The sequence below is a fragment of the Chionomys nivalis genome, chromosome 1 (genome assembly GCF_950005125.1).
Source record: "Chionomys nivalis chromosome 1, mChiNiv1.1, whole genome shotgun sequence".
Classification (NCBI taxonomy): domain Eukaryota; kingdom Metazoa; phylum Chordata; class Mammalia; order Rodentia; family Cricetidae; genus Chionomys; species Chionomys nivalis.
In genome coordinates, this window is record NC_080086.1 from 66334261 (window position 1) to 66357017 (window position 22757).

Genomic DNA, 22757 nt, shown 5'->3' on the forward strand with positions numbered 1-22757 from the left:
AAAAGTAACAGCTGAAGCCAGGCAGTGGCGATGCACACCTTTAATTGCAGCACTTCAGAGGTAGAAACAAGCAGATCTCTGAGTTCAAGGACAGCCTGCTCTACAGAGTGAGTTCCCTGCCTCAAAAACAACTCCTTCTCCAAAGTGACAACTGCTCCTGCTCAAGATTAGTCAGCCAGTCCAAATTGGACTCCATGAGTTTTTGTTTATTTGTTCATTTTGTTTTGTTTTGTTTTGTTTAATAGAGAGAAAAAACATGAAGTTGGCTGGACAGGGAGATGGGGGATAATCTGAGAGGAGTAGGGGGACAGATAATATGGATCAAGATATATTTATGAAATTCTCAAAAGAAAAAATAATTTTGTTTTATTTTGTTTGTTGCTGCTTTTGGAGACAGGGTTTCCCTGTGTAACAGCTCTGGCAGTCCTAGTACTTGCTCTGTAGACCAGGTTGTCCTCAAACTCACAAAGATTCTCCTGCTTCTTTCTCCCCAGAGCTGGGATTAAAGATCACACCACTGTCCAGCGAAAATATTATTCTTTTAAATGGTGTATTTATTTTTATTTTATGTACATAGGTGCTTGCATATGCAACTGTGCACCACCTGCACGCAGTAACTAAGGAAGCTACAAGAGAGCATCAGATCATCCGAAACAAGAGCTACAAAAAGGTTTGGGTTGCCATGGTATTTAAGGACAGGTGCTCTTAATATCTGAGCCATCTCTCCAACCCAATAAAAGCTATTTTTTAATTTTTAATTTAAATGTGCCAATTGCTATGATACAGACCTTTTATGTTCGTCAAAAACCTGTATGCTCTTTAGACTTCGGCACTGTTAGAAGATAGCAGTTGGGCTTTGAGACATAGAAGGATGTTAGTCACTAGAGACATGCCTCTGCAGTAAATATTAAAGACTCAGGCCTCTTGAATTTATGTGCACTCTATCTACCCTCGTTCCCTCTTGCTCCCTCTCTCTGATGAGGAGCTGATGTGATCTATCACATGTTACCTCCTATTATGTACCACCATGTCACAGGTCCCAAAGTAATAAACTGCTTCCTTATAAACTGTTTATCAAGATATTTTGTCAACAGTGAGTTAACACAGCTATTAATTTAAACTTTTTTAAAGCTCTGTGTAGGCCAAGAACTAGTTCATGGCTGCTGATTTGCACATAAAGTGTCACATATTTCACCCTAACTTACTGACAAATGATGCCTATTTTCTGCAACCTTCCTCTCAATTGTGTATTTTACAATAAACCTGTTAACACTGAAGTACCATCATCATCATCATTATCATTATTATTGATTTTTTTTTTTTGAGAATGGTTTCTCTGTGTTAACAGTTCTAGTTGTCCTGGAACTTGCTCTGTATACCAGGCTGGCCTTGGACTCAGAGAGATCTACCTGCCTCTGTCTCTCAAGCGCTGGGATTAAAAGCATGTAACAGTACTACCCAGTAAAGTATCATTAATTTTAAAAGAAGAAAAAAGAATAAATTTGTATAATTTTTCTGTATAAAAAGCACAAAGCTAATAGAAATTATACTTCCTAGATATCTATTTGTACACTTTGCAGTAGAGCTGTATTAAAAATTTAACTGTGTCTCTCCCCAAATCACCATGTTGAAGCTCTATTTCCCAATAAGAATATTTGGAAACAGGGCTTTTAAGAGGCAAATGAGGTTTAGGGAGTCACAGCACTATCCTTATGAAAAGGGCAAGAGACATGGGAACAAGTCTACAGAAAGAAGAGCAAAGTGAGGACACGGCTCAAGAGCTTCTAAAAGTTAGAAAGAGGCCTCGGGAGAAGCACCTACTGAAACTTCACCTTTGAGTTCTGTCCTCCAGGACTGGAAAAGTTAATGTCTGGTTGTCATTACTTAGTGCTTTCGTGTGTGAACACCCCCACCATCTCACCAATCAGAACATCCCTAAAGGTTCTCACTGAATGTTTGTAAGCAAATTCGCAGTTCTTTCCTGCTAACTCTGAACTTTGGGTTGGCGGGTGGAGGGAATGCAGAATATTGCAGGAACTAACCACTGAAACATTTAAACCACTCAGACAACATTAATTTAACCTGTATTCTATTCTGGTTGGTTTTACCCCTACTGGTACAGATGTAATGGTAACCCTGATCCTTAATAGTTTATGAACAAATTACAAGAGCTACAAACTAGAATATGTCCCGTATGTGTGGCAATAAGAAATCATTCTGAGATTGCAGAAGCACTGAAAACCTAGAAAAAGAGGAAATCATAGACCTTGCTCTCCAAGCTGTTGCATACTCACTGCTTCCCTAATTCAGAAAGGTCTTGTGGTTCATGCAAATACAAGTTACCAAGAAGAATGTCAACTTAGAGTTCACCTTTATTTTTTTTAACGCATATAATTATACTGGCATAAGTTACATGTGTGTGGCATTGTCTGCACTGTGACAAGTGCATTCTACATGATGCCATGTTGTGGTCACTGCAGCCCTACTCTCAGGAGACACATTGTGTACCTCTGCAAAGGTATGATATCAGCTTCAAGCTTCATCGTGTTTTATCTTCAAGTGATCCCAAAATGGAATTACTGATAAATCTAGGATTATAAAGACATTCTCAACCTTACAAAGAGAGTTTCATATGGGTATTTAGAGAAGAATTAATATCCAAATATATATCATAGTCTATAGAAGGTTCAAAGCAATCTCTCTACATCACAGATTTCCACAAAAATCAATTTAACTAAAAGTATTCCATTTTTAAAAAGATGGCTAAATATCAGATATGACTAGCTAAATAAAATACATTTTAATTATTATCCATTAATTAGCTTCACCAAAATATTAAAACACACACACAAAGAAGTATTACTAGGAAATATTTTTCTTTGCAACCCTGCTCAATCATAATAGGCTAATTCCATCACAGATCAATAAACTTGGAAGAGTGAGACTGACTATACAAGCTGGTTTAAACAAGAATATTGGTTTTCATTCACAATGACAAATTTGAGGCTTCATTCTTCACTTCCCCAAGCTATTCAGCTTTTATCATCTCTAGAAAATTAACTTTAACAATTTATTAACTATCTGCTTCATATATGAATAGCTATGTTGTAGGTGTTTGAGTTTTCCTACTAATTTATTCCGTGATTTCTAATTAGGCAAAGATATAGTAAATACCGTAAGTTGTCATTACTCACAAAAAAAAAATATATTAAACACATGTTCAGTAAAAGCATAGGAAAGAGGTTGGGAGATGGCTCAGTCCTTAAAGTACTAAAGTAATGCATGCCTATAATCTTAGTGATGGGGGGCAGAAACAGAAGGATCCCTGGGGCTTGTTGGCCAGCCAGCCTACCTAAAGCAGAATAAGTGATCACTCAAGAGACTGTCTCCAAAAATAGATGAAAGCAACTGAAAAAGGCACGCATTGGCAACTTCTGGCTTCATATGTACACACATGCATATGTACATACACATATGCACATACACTAACACACAAGAAAAAATACATAAACTTATTAAATTAGAACTATATAATGTTGTTTAAAATCTTCATAGTGTATTATAAGTCATAGAGTTTTAAAAGATAAAATATAGTTCTCCTTTAAGCCCACTGACATTTATATTATTTTCCTTTTTTCCATTTGGTGCATTTATTTACTTCTTGTTTGTTTGTTTATTTGTTCATTTCAGTTGGCTAGTTAGGATTTTGTCTTTTGGGTTTCTTTTGGTTTGGTTTTGTTTTGTTTAGCTTTGTTCTGTTGGATAAAGCCACCTATAGCAAAGGCTGACCTCAAACTCACTACATAGCTAAAGTTCGCCTTGAATTCCTGATCTACCATGTCTTCATCTCCCAAATATTGAGATTGCAGATATAAGCATACAACACGGCTAAATACTAAATTTATTGCCACAAAAATATTAAAACATCTTAATAGAAAAGTCAAAACAAAACTCAAGCACTTCTCAGCACTTTAAAAGCTTCCTTGGGAAGCAGAGAGGGAAATCAGAGAAGCATCACCCTTCACGATAGCCACAAATAGCATAAAATACTCTTGGGGTAACCCTAACCAAGGAAGTGAAGGATCTATTTGACAAGAACTTTAAGTCTTTGAAGAAAGAAATTGAGGAGGATACCAGAAAATGAAAGGATCTCCCTAGCTCTTGGATTGGGAGGATCAACATAGTAAAAATGGCAATGCTACCAAGGGCAATTTATAGATTCAATGCAATCTCCATTAAAATCCCATCAAAATTCTTCACAGATCTTGAGAGGACAATAATCAACTTTATATGGAAACACAAAAAACCCAGGATAGCCAAAACAATCTTATATAATAAAGGATCGTCTGGAGGCATTACCATCCCTGACTTCAAACTCTATTACAGAGCTTCAGTATTGAAAACAGCTTGGTATTGGCATAAAAACAGAGAAGTCGATCAATGGAACCGAGTAGAAGACCCTGATTTTAACCCACAAACATATGAACCCCTGATTTTTGATAAAGGAGCTAAAAGTATTCAATGGAAAAAAGAGACCATCTTCAACAAATGGTGCTGGCAGAACTGGTTGTCAACGTGTAGAAGAATGAAAATAGATCCATATCTATCGCCATACACAAAACTCAAGTCCAAATGGATTAAAGACCTCAATATCAGTCTGAACACACTGAACCTGATAGAAGAAAAAGTGGGAAGTACTCTACAACATATGGGTACAGGAAATCACTTCCTACGTTTATCCCCAGCAGCACAGACATTAAGGACAACATTGAATAAATGGGACGGCCTGAAAATGAGTAGCTTCTGTAAAGCAAAGGACACTGTCACTAAGACAAAAAGGCAACCCACTGACTGGGAGAAGATCTTCACCAACCCTGCAACAGACAAAGGTCTGATCTCCAAAATATATAAAGAACTCAAGAAACTAGACTTTAAAAGGATAATTAACCCAATTAAAAAATGGGGCACTGAACTGAACAGAGAATTCTCAACAGAAGAAATTCAAATGGCCAAAAGACACTTAAGGTCATGCTCAACCTCCTTAACATAAGGGAAATGCAAATTAAAACAACTTTGAGATACCATCATACATCTGTCAGAATGGCTAAAATCAAAAACACCAATGATGGCCTTTGCTGGAGAGGGGGTGGAGAAAGGGGTACCCTCATCCATTGCTGGTGGGAATGCAAACTTGTGCAACCACTTTGGAAATCAGTGTGGCGGTTTCTCAGGAAATTTGGGATCAACCTACCCCAAGATCCAGTAATACCACTATTGGGAATATACCCAAGAGATGCCCTATCATATGACAAAAGTATCTGTTCAACTATGTTCATAGCAGCATTGTTTGTAATAGCCAGAACCTGGAAACAACCTAGATGGCCTTCAATGGAGAAATGGATGAAGAAAGTGTGGAATATATACATATTAGGGTACTACTCAGCGGTAAAAAACAATGACTTCTCGAATTTTGCATGCAAATGGATGGAAATAGAAAATACTATCCTGAGTGAGGTATCCCAGACCCAAAGAGAGGAACTTGGGATGTACTCACTCATAATCGGTTTCTAGCCATAAATAAAGGACATTGAGCATATAATTTGTGATCCTAGAGAAGCTAAATAAGAAAGTGAACCCAAAGAAAATCGTATAGTCATCCGCCTGGAGAGGGGAAGTAGACAAGATTCGGGCAAAAACTGGGAACTAGCGGGTGAGGTGGCTTGGGGCTAAGGGGAAATGGGATGAGAAACGCAAGAAGGGGAGGATGGGAGGAGCTTGAGGGATTGGGATGGTTAGGATATAGGAAGGGTGGATACGGGAGCTGCGAAGTATATATCCTAACTAAGAGAGCCATCTTAGGGTTGGCAAGAGACTTGACTCTAGAGGGGCTTGCAGGTGTCCAGGGAGATGTCCCCAGCTGGTACCTTGGGCAACTGAGGAGAGGGAACCTGAAATGATCCTATCCTATACTGATGAATATCTTACATATCACCTTAGAACCTGCATCTGGCGATGGATCGAGATAGAGACAGAGACTCAATTTGGAGCAACGGTCTGAGCTCTTAAGGTCCAAATGAGGAGCAGAAGGAGGGAGAACATGAGCAAGGAAGTCAGGACCACGAGGGGTGCACCCACCCACTGTGACATTGGAACTGATTTATTGGGAGCCCACCAAGGCCAGCTGTACTGGGACTGAATAAGCATGGGTTGAAACTGGACTCTCTGAACATGGCGGACAATGAAGGCTGATGAGAAGCCAAGGACAATGGCACTAGGTTTCGATCCTAATACATGAACTGGCTTTGTGGGAGCTTAGCCTGTTTGGATGATCACCTTCCTGGACCTAGATAGAAGTGGGAGGACCTTGGTCTTCCCGCAGGGCAGGGAATTTGGACTGCTCTTCAGTATCGAGAGGGAGGGGGAATGGTGTGGGGGGAGGAGAAGAGGAGTGGGGATAGGGAAAGGGGAGTGGGGGGAGGGGCAATATGTGGGAGGAGGGGGAGGGAAATGGGGAATGGGGACAGGTGGAAATTTTAATTAAAAAAGAATAAAAATAATTTTAAAAAAAAAAAGCTTTCTTGGGGTTCTCTCCAGCCTTATAATTCAAAGCATGTCCAGAGCCCACAGACAACATCTTTACATAGAACCATGGTAATAATACAGGCTCTTCCAGGCTCATCACTACTGCATCTTAATGTGATTCCCAGGAGAGTTCTAAGCACACATAAGTTCAAGTAGAGCTATTCCTCAATAGGGGTTCTTAACTTGATGCCTGGGGTCAAATGAACTTCCTAAATCCTTAAACTTACTTTCTCACATGAATACACATGTCTTCCTAGGAAAAGACTCTAAGTGAATCAAATTCTCAAAACAATATATATCATAAATAGAGTAAGAACTTGCCCTGTAAGATGCCACAGCCACCCTGCTCTTAGATTCAGTTACTCCAAAAACTATGCTGCTCTCAATGAGGTCTGCTGAAGAACGACAAGAATGAAGGTCAGAACGTCACAGTAGGTCATGAAAGACCTTATCTGAAGAATTTATTCACAACATGCAAGAACTATGCCAAGAAGTCAGTTTGGAGACATCTAAACAAATAATTCTCTACATGAGGTTTGAGATTAAGAATGTGCACTTGAAGAAGATTCAAACTGAGAAGTAAATAAATATAAGGTAGGGAGGGGTTTTTTTGGTTTTTTTTTTAAGATAGGATGCCATTAGACAGTGAAGTGCTGAATTCTTGTTGTAAGAGCTCAGTCAGCAAATCTCTAATGTGGACTGGTGTCTGACAGTGATGTGGGGTCATTTTAGAATATTACCTTTCTAGTACATTCTTTTAATACTTTCACTATGAGACTCCTGCCAACTTATTTCACCACCACCACCCCCACCTTCTTCATTCTTTCTGGACCTCGCTGGCTAAAGCAAAGGACATAGCACACAGATTCAAAGGTATGACCTTGGGAAGGCCAGTGGATTAGATAAAGACTGGCTCCTACAGAGGAATGACAGCTGATGTATCAGAACTGGGTGTCTATTTCATTCTCTGCATTTACCCTACAGTCATCTCTTCTGGGTATATATTCTCTTAGAGTACAAATTGTAACTAGTTTCTGTTCCCATGAGCCACTGTGCAAATTTCACTCCATTAATCAATACCCAAAACATTAAAAAGGGTTACCTCATCTTTATACCCATGTGTGAGAGCTGAAATTAGAGTCAGCTGTAACAAGCTACCCACCCCACCACACTCTGAAACTCCACTGCATGTGGATGCTGGGAACCAAACTCAGGCTCTGCAAGAACTGCAAGCACTCTTAACCACTGAAACACTTCAGCCTAAGGCATCTTCCTTGATAGAGCTATATGCGGCATCCCTGTGTACTTGTGAAATAGTCCCTGAGACATTCAAACTTCAACACTAATATTTTGTAGATGATTTGGCTATTAATTTTTACATTCAAAACAGGTTAAGCAGACCAACTTGATTTTTTAAGTATATAAGGAATAATAATGGTGAACCACAATGGGAACCAGCAAGGAAAAGTAATGAAAACAGAACAAAAGCTAACATTTGCTGACTACTTTTTATGTATCACATACTTATATATCTCTAAAGATTAGGAACTACTATTTTTATTTGACAGATTAAGATACTAATTAAGCAAAATCCCTAAGATTACAAAGCTAGACAGTGACATATTCTTGAGCAGTTCAGAGATGAAAGCAGAGCAAAAAAAGACAAGCTGATGTAAGAGAGGCCAGCGGTGTTGAATAGAGAGTGTCCCTGGTTTTACCTAGAGAAATAATGAAAAAGAGACACACAGGCATTGAGCACAGGTTGAGTGTTCCTTGTGCTGCCATGGGCCATTTCAGAGTTGATGATAAAACAACTGTTAATATTTTTAAGTAAAATGAAACTGGACCAGGACTTGAATAGTCTGACACCAAAGTTGATATTTCCAATCACTATACAAACAAACAAAACTTAATCTGGGTTAGGTTGGTGTTTCTATTTAGGAAATACATACGTGCATACATGCAAATATATATGTATGCATACATATGTGTATGTACATACACACACACAAACTGAATGTTTTCTCTCAGATGTAAAACCCAGACTTTAAAACATACACATATAGGTAAGATGAAAATTAGCAGGAGACCTGTTTGGAAAAATAAGGCACCAATGAAGGGTGTCAGGAAACAAACTAGGGTGATGAGGGCTGAGTAAGAACAATGGATAGATAAAGTATAGAGCAGACTACTACGAAAAGGCCATAAAGAACATTATCATTTTATACAATGAATATAAGTAAAATGAAAAGAAAAAGTAACGTCTTTTATTGCTCTTAAGATACTGTCTCAGATTCAGTGGAATCCACTTACTATCTGATTCTAAATAAGGCCAACGCTCGCTTTCCTTCCTTGACAGAGAGAATCGGTAAAATCCTATCAGTAGAGAATCAAAAATAATGATTTTTTTCAAAAACTATTACATTTAAGATGTGAAATACCTTTGTGCAGCCTCAATTTCTTTAAGTCGGGGCTCAATTAACTTTAACGCTGCAGCTAATGTTGTAAAAGTCACAAAGCTATGAATAAACACATTTCAGACATAAAATACTGAACTGAAAAACTACCTCATTTCCCCAACTTGAAGATTACTTACCTCTTCATCATCTTCTTCGTCTTCAACATCCAGAATTCCTGAGTCCTGTTCAGACTTTGGGCTTGTGCTCTCCATCTCTGCATCAAAAATTGTATACACATCTTTCTTAGATTTTCTCTTGCTACCTATTCTAGGCTGTTGCAAGACAATGTTATCCAGATTTCGTTGCTGTTGGGCCTAGGATAAAAGAAAAATACAGGAAATAATGAAACAAAGAATGAAAAAAAAACTTGAGACTCCAATGAATTAATTTTGAAAAAAAAAAAAACATTATCTTGTAGGGAAAAAACAAGATTTTTTAATATCTAAATATTTAGACTTAAAAGTATACTAAAATGTATAATTAAACATAATCAAGCATACATGTTGTTGTCTGAAACAGGGTCTTGTGCAGCCAGGCTGGCTTCAAATTTGCTATGGCACATAGGATGCCTCGAACCCTAATCCTCCTGTTTCCTCCTCCCAGGTGCTGGGATTCCAGGTTTGAATCTCCAAATTCAATTTAATGTACATCCCTTTGACCTGATGTTATCCTGTACTAATCTATTTTTCAAAGTCAACATAGAAAAAACAAGACAATTTGGTGATATTATCATAGGCCTTTTTAAGTACCGGCTAAACAACAAATAACAACTTTACATACCCCACTTTCACTTGCATAGACAAAAATGTAGTACAAATGCTTAGTAGTTATCTCTTACATAGATAAGGCTATACAGAAATGATAGTACAAGATGGAACAGTAACTTGGAATTAGCTGTGATAAATTTAAGTAGGGGGAAAGTTTTTAAAAAGCAGTTATTTTGATATGAAACCAGTAAAATATAATCAAGACGATGAATTATCTTAAATTGATATTTTCTGAGGAAGTATTCTGAACTTGCAAGTGCAGCCTATGGGGGGGGGGGGCTTTAAAAGATTTCCTCTTCAGAATTAAAGTAAACCCTCAACCTAACAAAATTAAGTAAAATGACAGTATACTTTAAATAGAACCAAAGAGAAAGAGAATGTCCCATCCAGAGTTAACAATAAAACCTCTAACTACATAGTGTAGCTACAAGTGACCTTAGCCACTCTCAGAAAATTGAACCTGTAAGACAAAGGGTTTGCTCTAAGTCAAAACACCAATGAGCAATTAGCAGAAGCTTGGTGTAGGAGGTCATTCTGTATTTGTGTTGCTTTGAGCCTGGTGATAGGGCAGAACTTAGGTAGGTGGAAAAGACAGAACTGAACTCTGGGAGGAAGAAAGCAGGGTCAGAGAGAGCTGCCATAGAGATGCCAGGTCAGACATGCTAAATCTTTCCCGGTAAGCCACGACCTCGTGGTGATAAAGATTAATAGAAATGGGTTAAATTAAGATGTGAGAGTTAGCCACTAAGATGCTAGAGATAATGGGCCAAGCAGTAATTCAATTAATACAATTTCTGTGTGGTTATTTCAGGTGTATGCTAGCCAGGCAGCCGGGACCAAAAGCAGGCCCTCCCTCCATCAACAGAAGCTCAAAGTACGATCTCCAAAGTTCCAACCATTCATCCTTCACTATACCAACAACCCAAGAGAAGGGCAAATGTATTCTAAAATAAGGGTTTTGTGGCCATATCAACAGACACAAGGCATGCTGAATATCCTTGAGACGCAGAGACAGGAGATCCCTCAAGCAATATGGATAATGAGATTGGCCAAGTCAGCAAGCTCTAGGTTCAAGTGAGAAACTCAGACTCAACATATACAGTGAGGAGTAATCAATGAAGAAACTAAACACCAATGCAGGGCCTCCACAGGCACATGCGAACACACTTACATATCACACACATGAAAGGAGAAAAGAAAAGGAAAGAAAAAAGCTAGAAATGACTGTTCTTAAGAAACTTTGATAATTTGTTTAAACTCAGAATGTTCCAGAAACATTCCATGGAACTTTGCTTTTCCGTACCATGCCAAGTTACAAGATTTGATCTTGTGACTCCTTAAAAATCAATAAACTATTCAATATATTCCTCCTTAATGCCAAGTAGAAATTAGTTTATGAGAAAATAAGTGTCACTAAATCTGTATGAGATTAAGGAATTCAGGGCAATCTTCAGTATTAGAAGTTGCTAAGGCACTGGTCAAATGAAACAACTATAACAAGATAGAAAAACATGAACTATGTGGGCTAGTTTCAGTCAAAACAAAACGAAAACAATCTACATTCCGGAGATTTAAATCAATGCACAAATTTGTCTCTCTGCATATTATCCAATAACATTCTGGGTTCGCTTACATTAAATCCATGGCTTCAGTAACAAACCTAGAGCAGACACCCACAATTTATGCCTATATGAAAGAAATGCATTCATAATCTCATTAAGTACAGTATTTTTTCTATACCTCTCAATGAGACAGCCTCCTGCCCTGTATCTACTGCAGACTACACACCAAGGAGCAATGACTCAGGAGGCATAAGGAATGGGGAACTCCCATGGAAGTTCTATTCCAAAGAGCAGATCTTCAGTTGCAGAATGACTACTTGTTCCCTTCTTTCTCTACCTTCTTTCAGAACACTGAAGTCAAAGCTGTCCAAAAGTATGTCTTGACATCATATCCCAAGCAAATTAATGTGCTTTCACATTCAAATACTGCCACTTTCACAGAAGCAATCCAGAGGAGTCACATTAGATACTGACATTAAACCTGAAACTATACAAATTGAAAAAGGAAGTAACCCTAAGTAAGTAACTTTAGATTTTTCAGTAATTTTTTTATTTTTGTTTGTTTTGTTTTGTTTTTGGTGTTATTATGGCTGTTGTTGACCTATGGTTTTCCTGTTGATTTATCAGAATAAAAGGCAGTCTGTGCCAGTTATGTTGAAGGAGTGAGCTCCTAAGTACAAGTCACAGGCTTTTGTGTTGTATTTGAAAGTCCCAGTGCTGGTTCTTGTGGTCCAAGCGTTCACAGCTTCTCCACATCTGTAAAAGCTCCATCATAGGTAATCTGCCATGTAGGAAGTAGCCCAGATGTAAACACAAAGTTTGATGTGGAACAATCACATAAATACTCAGATATTAGCATTATAGATATCCATTCAAATCACCATCTTTCAAAATATGAGAGTAGGAGGAGGTGGTGAAGATAAGATATACATATCAATAAATACAACACAGATCATCATGAAAAATTCTACTCAGAACCTTCAGAGCTCTTTCCTAACATGCCAAGTAGTTTTACTAAGAACATTTATACTCAGAACTGCTGCCGCACTGACTAACAAATTTCTGAGAATTAGCCTGGGCTATGAGGAAAGGAATACAAAGCACATAGTAGCAGTGAAATGTTAGCACCAATGTATCTTTGCTTTCTTCCTGCTGATTCTTTTGGTGGGTAATATACATTTTCTTTATCATCTCATATCTATTCTTCCTTGAGAATTCCTCAACTCTTGTTCTCTCTCACTCTCTCACTTCAAGACCCAGCAGCACATCTCCAGTTTCCAATATTGTTAGTATATTCTGATATCACTTAGATTCCGACACAGTGGAACCCATCACCTCCACCACTATCCCAACCAATGCTCCTTTACACTGTATATGCGAATAAGAGGACTGAAGAGCATAGAAGTACAAGTTCAAACTCCAAAACCAATTACTTACATTCCACAAAATAGAAATATCACTAGTCTCTATCACTTAGGTCAGATCACATTCTAAGACACTAGGAACATTTTCACTTTTATACTCACATTATTTCTCGACCTGATAATATGACTAAATTCAACATTTTCTCCAAAACCCAAACAAATTTTTCCTATAAAAAGCCTTCTATAACCAGACATGATAGTGTATACCTGTAATCCCAGCATTTAGAAGATGAAAGTTAGAGGACCATAGTAAGTTCAAGGCTAAGCTAGGATACATAAGTTCCAGTCTTTAAAATAATACAAATAAAAAAGGAGAACAAGAACAGAAAGAGAGGAGAGAGTGGAGGAGGAAGAGAGTAAGAGAGGGAAGGAGGGAAGGAAGGAAGAAAAAAGAAAGCAGTGTCCCTTATATATAACTCAAATGGTACTTTCTGTATTTCTGCTTTCAATCAAACATGCATGGAATGCATATTGAATGCTGTGTGAAGCAATTTCAGTGCTGAAGAGGCAAGGGAGAAACAGTGAGGAGTGTTAACAGAAAATTAGAAGGTCAGCTTTACAATCCAGACAAGTCGTCTAACTATGGAGGGCAGTCAGTTGTGGGGAACTAGACTAAAAGCAGGAAAAGCAACATAGATCATTGTAACAACCCTAACAACAATGATGAGAACTGAAGTATGATAGTAGCACACACAGCAGACAATTGATATGCTGACTTGCTTGCTGAACATGAAAGGAAAAGAAATGAGAACAATTCAAAGTATTCTGGACTTAATGGCTAGATAGTGGAGCAACCTCCAGAACAGAGACCATGAAAATCATAGACTAAGCAAAGAATCACTAAGATGAAGACCATAAGCCAGCTGGACATTCAGGTGAAGATGACATGAAAACACCATTTGAAATTAAGAAATGTTTATTTTCATAGTAAGAATTGCCACTGTAGGAATCCCCAATCTAGACACCTAACATACATAGACTAAACTGAGATACAAGTTTACTACACTAATGCAGCCATTAACAAATGGAGTCTGTGTGAGAATGTGATCTAGCCCCTAAAATTAAAGATTTACTAGAAAGAGATACAGGTTGTACACATAGCCACAAGCATTACCTAATATGAACTGTGAATCTAGGACGTCACTATTAACACTGTCAACTGTAAGAAAGCCTACAAAGCATCCTATACACACCATTAAGTAAAAGTTTATTGTGGAATGCTAGTCCCAGCTCCCAAGACATCTATCAATTCAGAGTTCAAAAACGCAATACTCAAAGACACCTCTGTTTACCAACACAACACTGACCTCTAGTGGTTTAGAATATACACACATAACACTTAGAAACTAATTGAAAGATGGAGCTTTAAGCTTAGAAACTGGAGACTTCTTATAATTACTACACAAAGGCTGAGTAATAAATGAAAATGCTTTTTAAGATTTGTGGAATAAAAGGTCTTTACTTCCAAACCTTAAAATTTACTGATTCAATAACCAAGGCGAGTTTGCTTTGCTTCTCTGCAATAATCTCACCTATGAAAAACTAAGAAACAAATATACCTAGGAGCGTTAGCAAGACTAACCAAAATAGTGCAGAAGAAAGACCTCAAATTGCATCAAAACAAAATACCGCAGAAAATGACAGAAACCTACATCACTGTCTACTGTGGAAGCAGAGACCTAGCAATGTTCAGATGCACAGTAACTGGAGCACCTACTTCTGATACACATTAGAACTCAAACATCAATACAAGCTTAGTATGCACAAAGCATGTATACAGCTCTGCTACAGATCCTCTAGGCTTCATCTCGCATTTGGGCTTTATCAGAAACCTGAACTTACAAATCAAGAAGTAACGGAACGGGGGAGGGGGAGGGAAATGGGAGGTGGTGGAGGGGAGGAGGCAGAAATCATAAATAAATAAATAAATAAATAAATAAATAAATAAATAAATAAAGGAACATAACCACAGGAACTCAGGACATCTCCAACTTCCAACCCTGGGGCTTTTCTAACACTTAGGAAACAGCTTGGCATTTATGAAACACAACCTATATGTGAGACAACCCTCATTCAGGAAAGAAACAGGCGTCCCCAATTTATTGCTAGTTCCACAAAGCTTTTCACAAAGTCTCATAGATTAAGGATCCAGATACCCCTAAAACTAGTCCCTATACTGAGTCTCATGTTCTCTTTTCACTTCTAACCTTTATTCCCAATTCACTGGATCTTATTGCTGAGTGACCAATCTCACCTCAACCCCCTCATTCCTTCAAAGAAAGATAACTAAAATGACAACAGAGTGAGATGGATTTGTTAGCATATTCGATGTCTACAACATAAAGGACAGGTGATACACAAAGAAACAGATAGAAGGACTCCAGTACAACCATGAAGAGGACTGCAGAGCAGCTGCAGGTTCTGTCTGAGAGAGTTCTCTGCTCTCTCAGTACTTCATCTAGACACTAGTTTCCTTTGGTATCTCCAATGCCATACTGAAACAAAAGAGAGAGGAAAAAAGAGCAGTTATCAAAAAAGAAAAAAAGTGATGCAAGGTGATCACAAAAAGCTACTTTCGTGGACTATGCACAGAAGTGTGTGATCTGTGTCATATCTAAGGCCATCTTTGCAAGGATCCATTCATCACAAAGGATGTTCATCAGTCTGAAGGAAAGTGTGGATATAATGCTTTGGCACTTTTGTCTTTATATAAAGAAAGGTGCTCACTCTTTATCTGCTTTAAATTAGTCACTAAGCATCAAACATCAGGGAAAACACTAATGGAATAAAAAAGTAATGCAGAGAGTGGGGAACATACCTTTAGTTCGTGCATCTCATAGGGATTAACAAAAACAACCTAAGAAAGCCCTATCACTCAACAACAAAAAAAGAATGAAAACTAAGAATTTGCATAAAAACTTCTCCAAACAAGTATATAAAAGATGCTTGATTCATTACTTGCGTTAAGTTAAAAGACTAGTAGAGCACACTTCTAGGGTGCATCTGATGGTATTTCCAAAGAAAAGTAGATCCTGAGCTCTGCCATAATAAGTGGATTTATTCCTAGACCAATTCATTACATGATGGAGATGAAAGAAGAATTGAGGGCTAGCGAGATGACCTAAGTTTCTGAGGCATATTCTTGGATGCTACATATCCTACCCCAATCTCATCCTGTACTTTCTCTCTATGCTTCCTAGACATTATATTAAAAAAAAAAATCTCTGTTCTTCCATAAAATCCCCACAATGACAGAACTCTACAACTAAGAGCCAAAGTGAATAATTTCTGTTTTGAGTGGTTCATGTCAGGCACTATGCTGCATCAATGAGACTTAACTAATGATCCAATCGCTGTGGAAATATAAATCAAAGCCATAAACAGGCATAATCTCAAACCCAATAGCACTACCACTATACAAAATAATACAAATGACTAGTGTTGGGCAAGCAGATGAATAAAGTGGAATCATGTGTGTTGTTGGTGAGAAGGTAAACATATCCCCTATGGAAATAGCATTGCAGCTCCTCAAAATAATGAATAGCAGAAAAATATATACAAAATAATTTATATCAGGATCACAGAGATACTTCAATAACCAAGAGAACAATATAACAGTGATATTCACTAAAGAAGAAATATGGTATATAAATTCGATACTGTTATGCTACCTCACAGATTAAGAAAATCTTCTGGCATGATACAACAGCAATTTATGGTTCAAAGGGAATGAAGGGAGTTCCTTTGTTTCACTGGCCTGCCTGCACCAAGCAAGGTAGGCGCTTTGTTTACAAACTACCCAACCAACACGGAGATCTGATCTCAGCACCAGGAGAGCCATCACTGGGGTGAGTTTCTGACCCTCGGCAGCAGCCCGGGACAGGGAACTCAGAAGTTCCTCATCCCCCCCCCCATACTTCCTGGGCTCCCTGCAGGGACTCTACTGCCCGCATACTGCCTCTCTCTTCCTATCCCACCCAGCTTGCATCCAGAACCCTCCTCCCTTCTGCCCCCTTCCCTTTTCGGGCACATAACACCACCCAGGTCAGCCTGTCTGGGTGCTGGGGGGAATCCTCAGGGCAAGCAGGCTGGCAGGAGTCCCTTTGTTACACTGGCCTGCCTGCACCAAGCAAGGTAGGCGCTTTGTTTATGAACTACCCAACCAGCATGGAGAGCTAATCTCGGCACCAGGAGAGCCATCATTGGGCATGGAGATCTGATATTGGCACCAGGAGAGACATCACTGGAGCACCAGGAGAGCCATCACTGGGGAGTGCCATCACTGGGAAGGTACATCAGTAGGCAAGGAGACCTGATCCTGTAAAAGAAGATTCATAGGGGAGCATTCGGAGGAAGAGATGGGCAGGCGCCAATGCAAGAATTCACCCAACAATCTGAAAAACAATAAGAAACAACCAGAACCCAGCGACCTCACAACAGGAGGACATGAACACCTTAATCATGAAGAAGTAGAAAAAATTGACTTTATGAAAGTGATTGACGCCCTTAAACAGCATGTAAAAAATGCCCTTATAGAAATGGATGAGAAGTATAACAGAAAGTTTGAAGAATTGAGTAAATCAGTGAATGATACCCTAGGAAACCAAGAAAAAACAATCAAACAGATACTGGAAACAGTTCAAGACTTGAAAACTGAAATAGAGGCAAAGAAGAAAACACAAACAGAAGGCAGGCTGGACAGGAAAATCTAGGTAAGCGAAGAGAGACTACAGAAACAAGCATAACTAACAGAATACAAGAAATAGAAGAAAGAATCTCAGATTCTGAAGATACCATAGAGAAAATAAACACGCTGATCAAAGAAAACAGCAAGGTCAACAAACTCTCATCACAAAACATTCAGGAAATATGGGACACAATAAAAAGACCAAACCTAAGAATAATAGAAGAAGAAGCACAGCTCAACGGTCCAGAATATATAATTAATAAAATTATAGAAGAAAACTTTCCCAACCTTAAGAAAGATATACCTATGAAGGTTCAAGAAGCATACAGAACACCAAATAGGCTGGATCAAAAAAAAAATCCCCTCGCCATATAATAATCAAAACACAAAACATACAGAATAAAGAAAGAATATTAAGAGCTGCAAAGGAAAAAGGTCAAGTTACTTATAAAGGTAAACCTATCAGACTTACACCTGACTTCTCTATGGAAACCATGAAAGCCAGAAGGTCCTGGATAGATGTACTGCAGAAACTAAGAGACCATGGATGCAAGCCCAGACTACTATACCCAGCCAAGCTTTCGTTCACTATAAATGGAGAAAACAAAATTTTCCAGGATAAAAACAAATTTAAACAATACGTAGCCACAAATCCAGCCTTACAGAAAGTAATAGAAGGAAAATCTAACCAAGGAGTCCAACAATGACCACAATAACTCAGACATCTAGAGACCCTTCACCAGCGCAACTCAAAGAAGGGAAACACACAAAATCTACTACTAAAAAAGTGACCGGAGTTAACAACCACTGGTCATTAATATCACTTAATGTCAATGGACTCAACTCACCTATAAAAAGGCACAGACTAAGAGATTGGATACGAAAACAGGATCCAACATTCTGCTGTTTACAAGAAACACACCTCGACCACAAAGATAGGCACCTACTCAGAGTAAAGGGTTGGGATAAGGCTTATCAAGCAAATGGACCTAAGAAACAAGCAGGTGTGGCCATACTAATTTCTAACAAAGTTGACTTCAAACTTAAATCAATCAGAAGAGATGGAGAGGGACATTTTCTACTCATAACGGGAACAATTCATCAGGATGGAGTCTCAATCCTGAATGTCTATGCCCCTAATATAAAAGCACCCACATACGTAAAAGAAACATTGCTAAAACTCAAGGCAGCCATCAAACCGCACACATTAATAGTAGGAGACTTTAACACTCCTCTCTCACCAATGGACAGGTCAATTAGACAGAAACCTAATAGAAAAATATGAGATTTAATGGAGGTAATGAATCAAATGGACTTAACAGACATCTATAGAATATTCCATCCAAATAGGAAAAAATATACCTTCTTCTCTGCAGCTCATGGAACCTTATCGAAAATTGACCACATACTCGGTAACAAAGCAAACATCCACAGTTACAAAAAAATATTAGTAACCACCTGTATCTTATCAGATCACCATGGATTAAAGCTAGAATTCAACAACAATGCTACCCCCAGAAAGCCTACAAACTCATGGAAACTGGACAATGAACTACTGAACCATACCTGGATTAAGGAAGAAATAAAGAAAGAAATTAAAGTCTTCCTTGAAGTCAATGAAAATAAAGAAACAACATACTCAAACCTATGGGACACTATGAAAGCAGTCCTGAGAGGAAAGTTCATAGCACTAAGTGCCCACTTAAAGAAAACAGAGAATGCACACATTGGAGACTTAACAGCCCACCTGAAAGCTCTAGAAAAAAAAGAAGCAGGCTCACCTAGGAGGAGTAGAAGACTGGAAATAATCAAACTGAGGGCTGAAATCAACAAAATAGAAACACAGAAAACAATTGAAAGAATCAATAAATCAAAAAGCTGGTTCCTGGAGAAAATCAACAAGATTGATAAACCCCTATCCAAACTATTCAAACGGCAGAGAGAGAATTTGCAAATTAATAAGATCAGAAATGAAAAGGGGGACACAACCACAGACACGGAGGAAATTCAGAGAATCATTAGATCTTACTACAAAAGCCTGTATGTCACAAAACTGGAAAATGTAAAAGAAATAGACACTTTTTTAGATAAATACCATATACCAAAGTTAAACCAGGACCAGGTGAACAACCTAAATAGACCTGTTAGTGGCGAAGAATTAGAAGCTGTTATCAAAAAACCTCCCTTCCAAAAAAAGTCCAGGACCAGATGGTTTCAATGCGGAATTCTACCAGAACTTCCAAGAAGACCTAATACCTATACTCCTTAATGTATTTCACAATATAGAAACAGAAGAGTCATTGCCAAATTCCTTTTATGAAGCTACAGTAACTCTGATACCAAAACCACACAAAGACTCAACCAGGAAAGAGAATTACAGGCCAATCTCACTCATGAACATCGACGCAAAAATCCTCAACAAAATACTGGCTAACCGAATCCAAGAACACATTAGAAAAATTATCCATTATGATCAAGTAGGCTTCATCCCAGAGATGCAGGGCAGGTTTAACATACGCAAATCTATCAATGTAATCCATCATATAAATAAACTGAAAGAAAATAACCATATGATCGTTTCATTAGATGCTAAAAAAGCGTTTGACAAAATTCAACATCCCTTTATGATAAAAGTCTTGGAGAGATTAGGGATACAAGGGTCATACCTAAATATAATTAAAGCTATTTACAGCTAGCCGACAGCTAACATCAAATTAAACAGAGAGAAACTTAAAGCCATCCCACTAAAATTAGGAACACGCAAAGGCTGTCCACTCTCTCCATACCTCTTCAATATAGTTCTTGAAGTTTTAGCAATAGCAATAAGACAACATAAGGGCATAAAGGGGATTCGAATTGGAAAGGAAGAAGTTAAACTTGCGTTATTTGCAGATGATATGATAGTGTACATAAGCGACCCCAAACCCTAGACCAAAGAACGAACTCCTACAGCTGATAAACACCTTTAGTAATGTGGCAGGATACAAGATCAACTCCAAAAAATCAGTCGCCCTCTTATACACAAAAGATATGGAAGCAGAGAGGGAAATAAGAGAATCGTCACCTTTCACGATAGCCACAAACAGCATAAAATATCTTGGGGCAACTCTAACCAAGGAAGTGAAAGATCTATTTGACAAGAACTTTAAGGCATTGAAGAAAGAAATTGAAGAGGATACCAGAAAATGGAAAGATCTCCCTTGCTCTTGGATTGGGAGGATCAACATAGTAAAAATGGCAATTCTACCAAAGGCAATTTATAGATTCAATGCAATCCCCATCAAGGTCCCATCAAAATTCTTCACAGATCTTGAGAGGACAATAATGAACTTTATATGGAAAAACAAAAAACCCAAGATAGCCAAAACAATCTTATACAATAAAGGAACTTCTGGAGGCATTACCATCCCTGACTTCAAACTCTATTACAGAGCTACAATAATGAAAACAGCATGGTACTGGCATAAAAACAAAGAAATCGACTAATGGAATCGTATGGAAGACCCGGATTTTAACCCGCAAACCTATGAACACCTCATTTTTGATAAAGGAGCTAAAAGTATCCTATAATCATACTGATGAATATCTTGCATATCGCCATAGAACCTTCATCTAGCGATGGATGGAGATAGAGACAGAGACCCACACTGGAGCACCGGACTGAGCTCCCAAGGTTATAATGAGGAACAGAAGGAGAGAGAACATGAACAAGGAAGTCAGGACCATGAGGGGTGCACGCACCCACTGAGACAGTGGGGCTGATCTATTGAGAGCTCACCAAGGCCAGCTGGACTGTGACTGAAAAAGCATGGGATAAAACCAGACTCTCTGAACATGGTGGACAATGAGAGCTGCCGAGAGGCCAAAGACAATGGCACGGGGTTTTGATCCTACTTCATGTTCTGGCTTTGTGGGAGCCTAGACAGTTGGATGTTCACCTTCCTAGACCTGGATGGAGGGGGGAGGACCTTGGACTTTCCACAGGGCAGGGATCCCTGACTGCTCTTGGGACTGAAGAGGGAGGAGAAGAGGAGTGGGGGAATGGGGAGAGGGGCGGGGAGGAGGCAGAAATTTTTTTTCAATAAAAATAAATAAAATAAATAAATAGAAAAAAAGGGGGGGAAAGAAGAAGCAATGGGTCCAGAACTGAATACAACAAAAATATTGGCTGTAAATGTTTTAAATCTATGACTTCTGTGCTTTAACTGAAAATCAGGACAAACAAGAATACCTTTGATGAGCTCATTAGCAAACAGTACACAAGCAGAGGGTAATCTCTGAGCCTGAGATAGAACAATAAAAAATTTAAAACTAAAAGCCAAACAGAAAAAAAAGTATTAAAAAAATACAACAGGATATCCAAGAATAAAGAATCAAAATCTGTGAAGCATCAACAAAAGCTAAACCCCATGTGAGAGAAATACCAGAGTAATTGGGAGAGTAGGGGAAAGCAGGAGCAATCCAAATGACAATGACAGAGAGTTTCCACAGGTTGATGCTTCACACCAAACAAGATTCAAGAACATAGAGGCCATGCTATACTATAAGCAATACAAAATCAAAGCCACTACACTTAGGTAAATAATTAATATTTAAACTTCAAGAAAATAAAAAATAAAATACTTGAGGAGGAGCACAGGGCAAATAAAACACCATACCTATAGGGAACATAACTAATAATAACACTTGCTTTCTCTTTGTGGACCATGTCAGCAAGAAGAAAACAGGCGCAGTGTGTAAAGTGTACCAAGCAACTTTCTGCAGCAAACTTAAAGAGAAAACAAGTTGTTGTGAGCTTGAGGAGTCACCAGCAACTTCCTCATGTCCTCTAGACTTTTGGTATCTCCTAATATAGTTACATAAAAAATGATATATCAGATCCAACACAACTTACTAGACATGGCATTAAATGAAAAAAATGATGAGAGAGAAAGCCATATTGTGACTTAAACATTCTGTTTCAAATAAAGGCTTCTGTAAGAAGTCCAATGACGAGAAGAAATTCCAAGACCACATCAAGGTGAAGAGCAATAATCCAAGCTGTCCTCTGACGAGGGGAGAATGATGAAGAAAAGCACTTTTTGGCAGAGGAAGCATGTACCTTTAGTGTGGCTGACTAGAAAGTCCAGGACACGCTTAAATCCTATGAATTACCTTGACGGTGAAGCATAATCCTGGGATTCGAGAAAAGCTGAGGAATATGTCATTGCAATGTAAGTTGCTACTACGACCAAAGAGGGAATTCAGCTGCATATAAGGCAACTGATAGAGAAAAG

General features: G+C 38.4%; 1 protein-coding gene across 3 annotated transcripts in view; it reads right to left on the reverse strand.

Moving 5' to 3' along the window:
• Positions 1 to 22757, reverse strand: part of Exoc6b (exocyst complex component 6B) — a 514534-nt gene that overhangs the window by 316758 nt on the left and 175019 nt on the right. For all 3 annotated transcript variants that reach the window (XM_057789522.1, XM_057789516.1, XM_057789518.1), the window contains one exon: positions 9179 to 9355. In XM_057789522.1, the coding sequence (XP_057645505.1) occupies positions 9179 to 9355 (177 nt within the window). The remainder of the gene's footprint in view (positions 1 to 9178; positions 9356 to 22757) is intronic.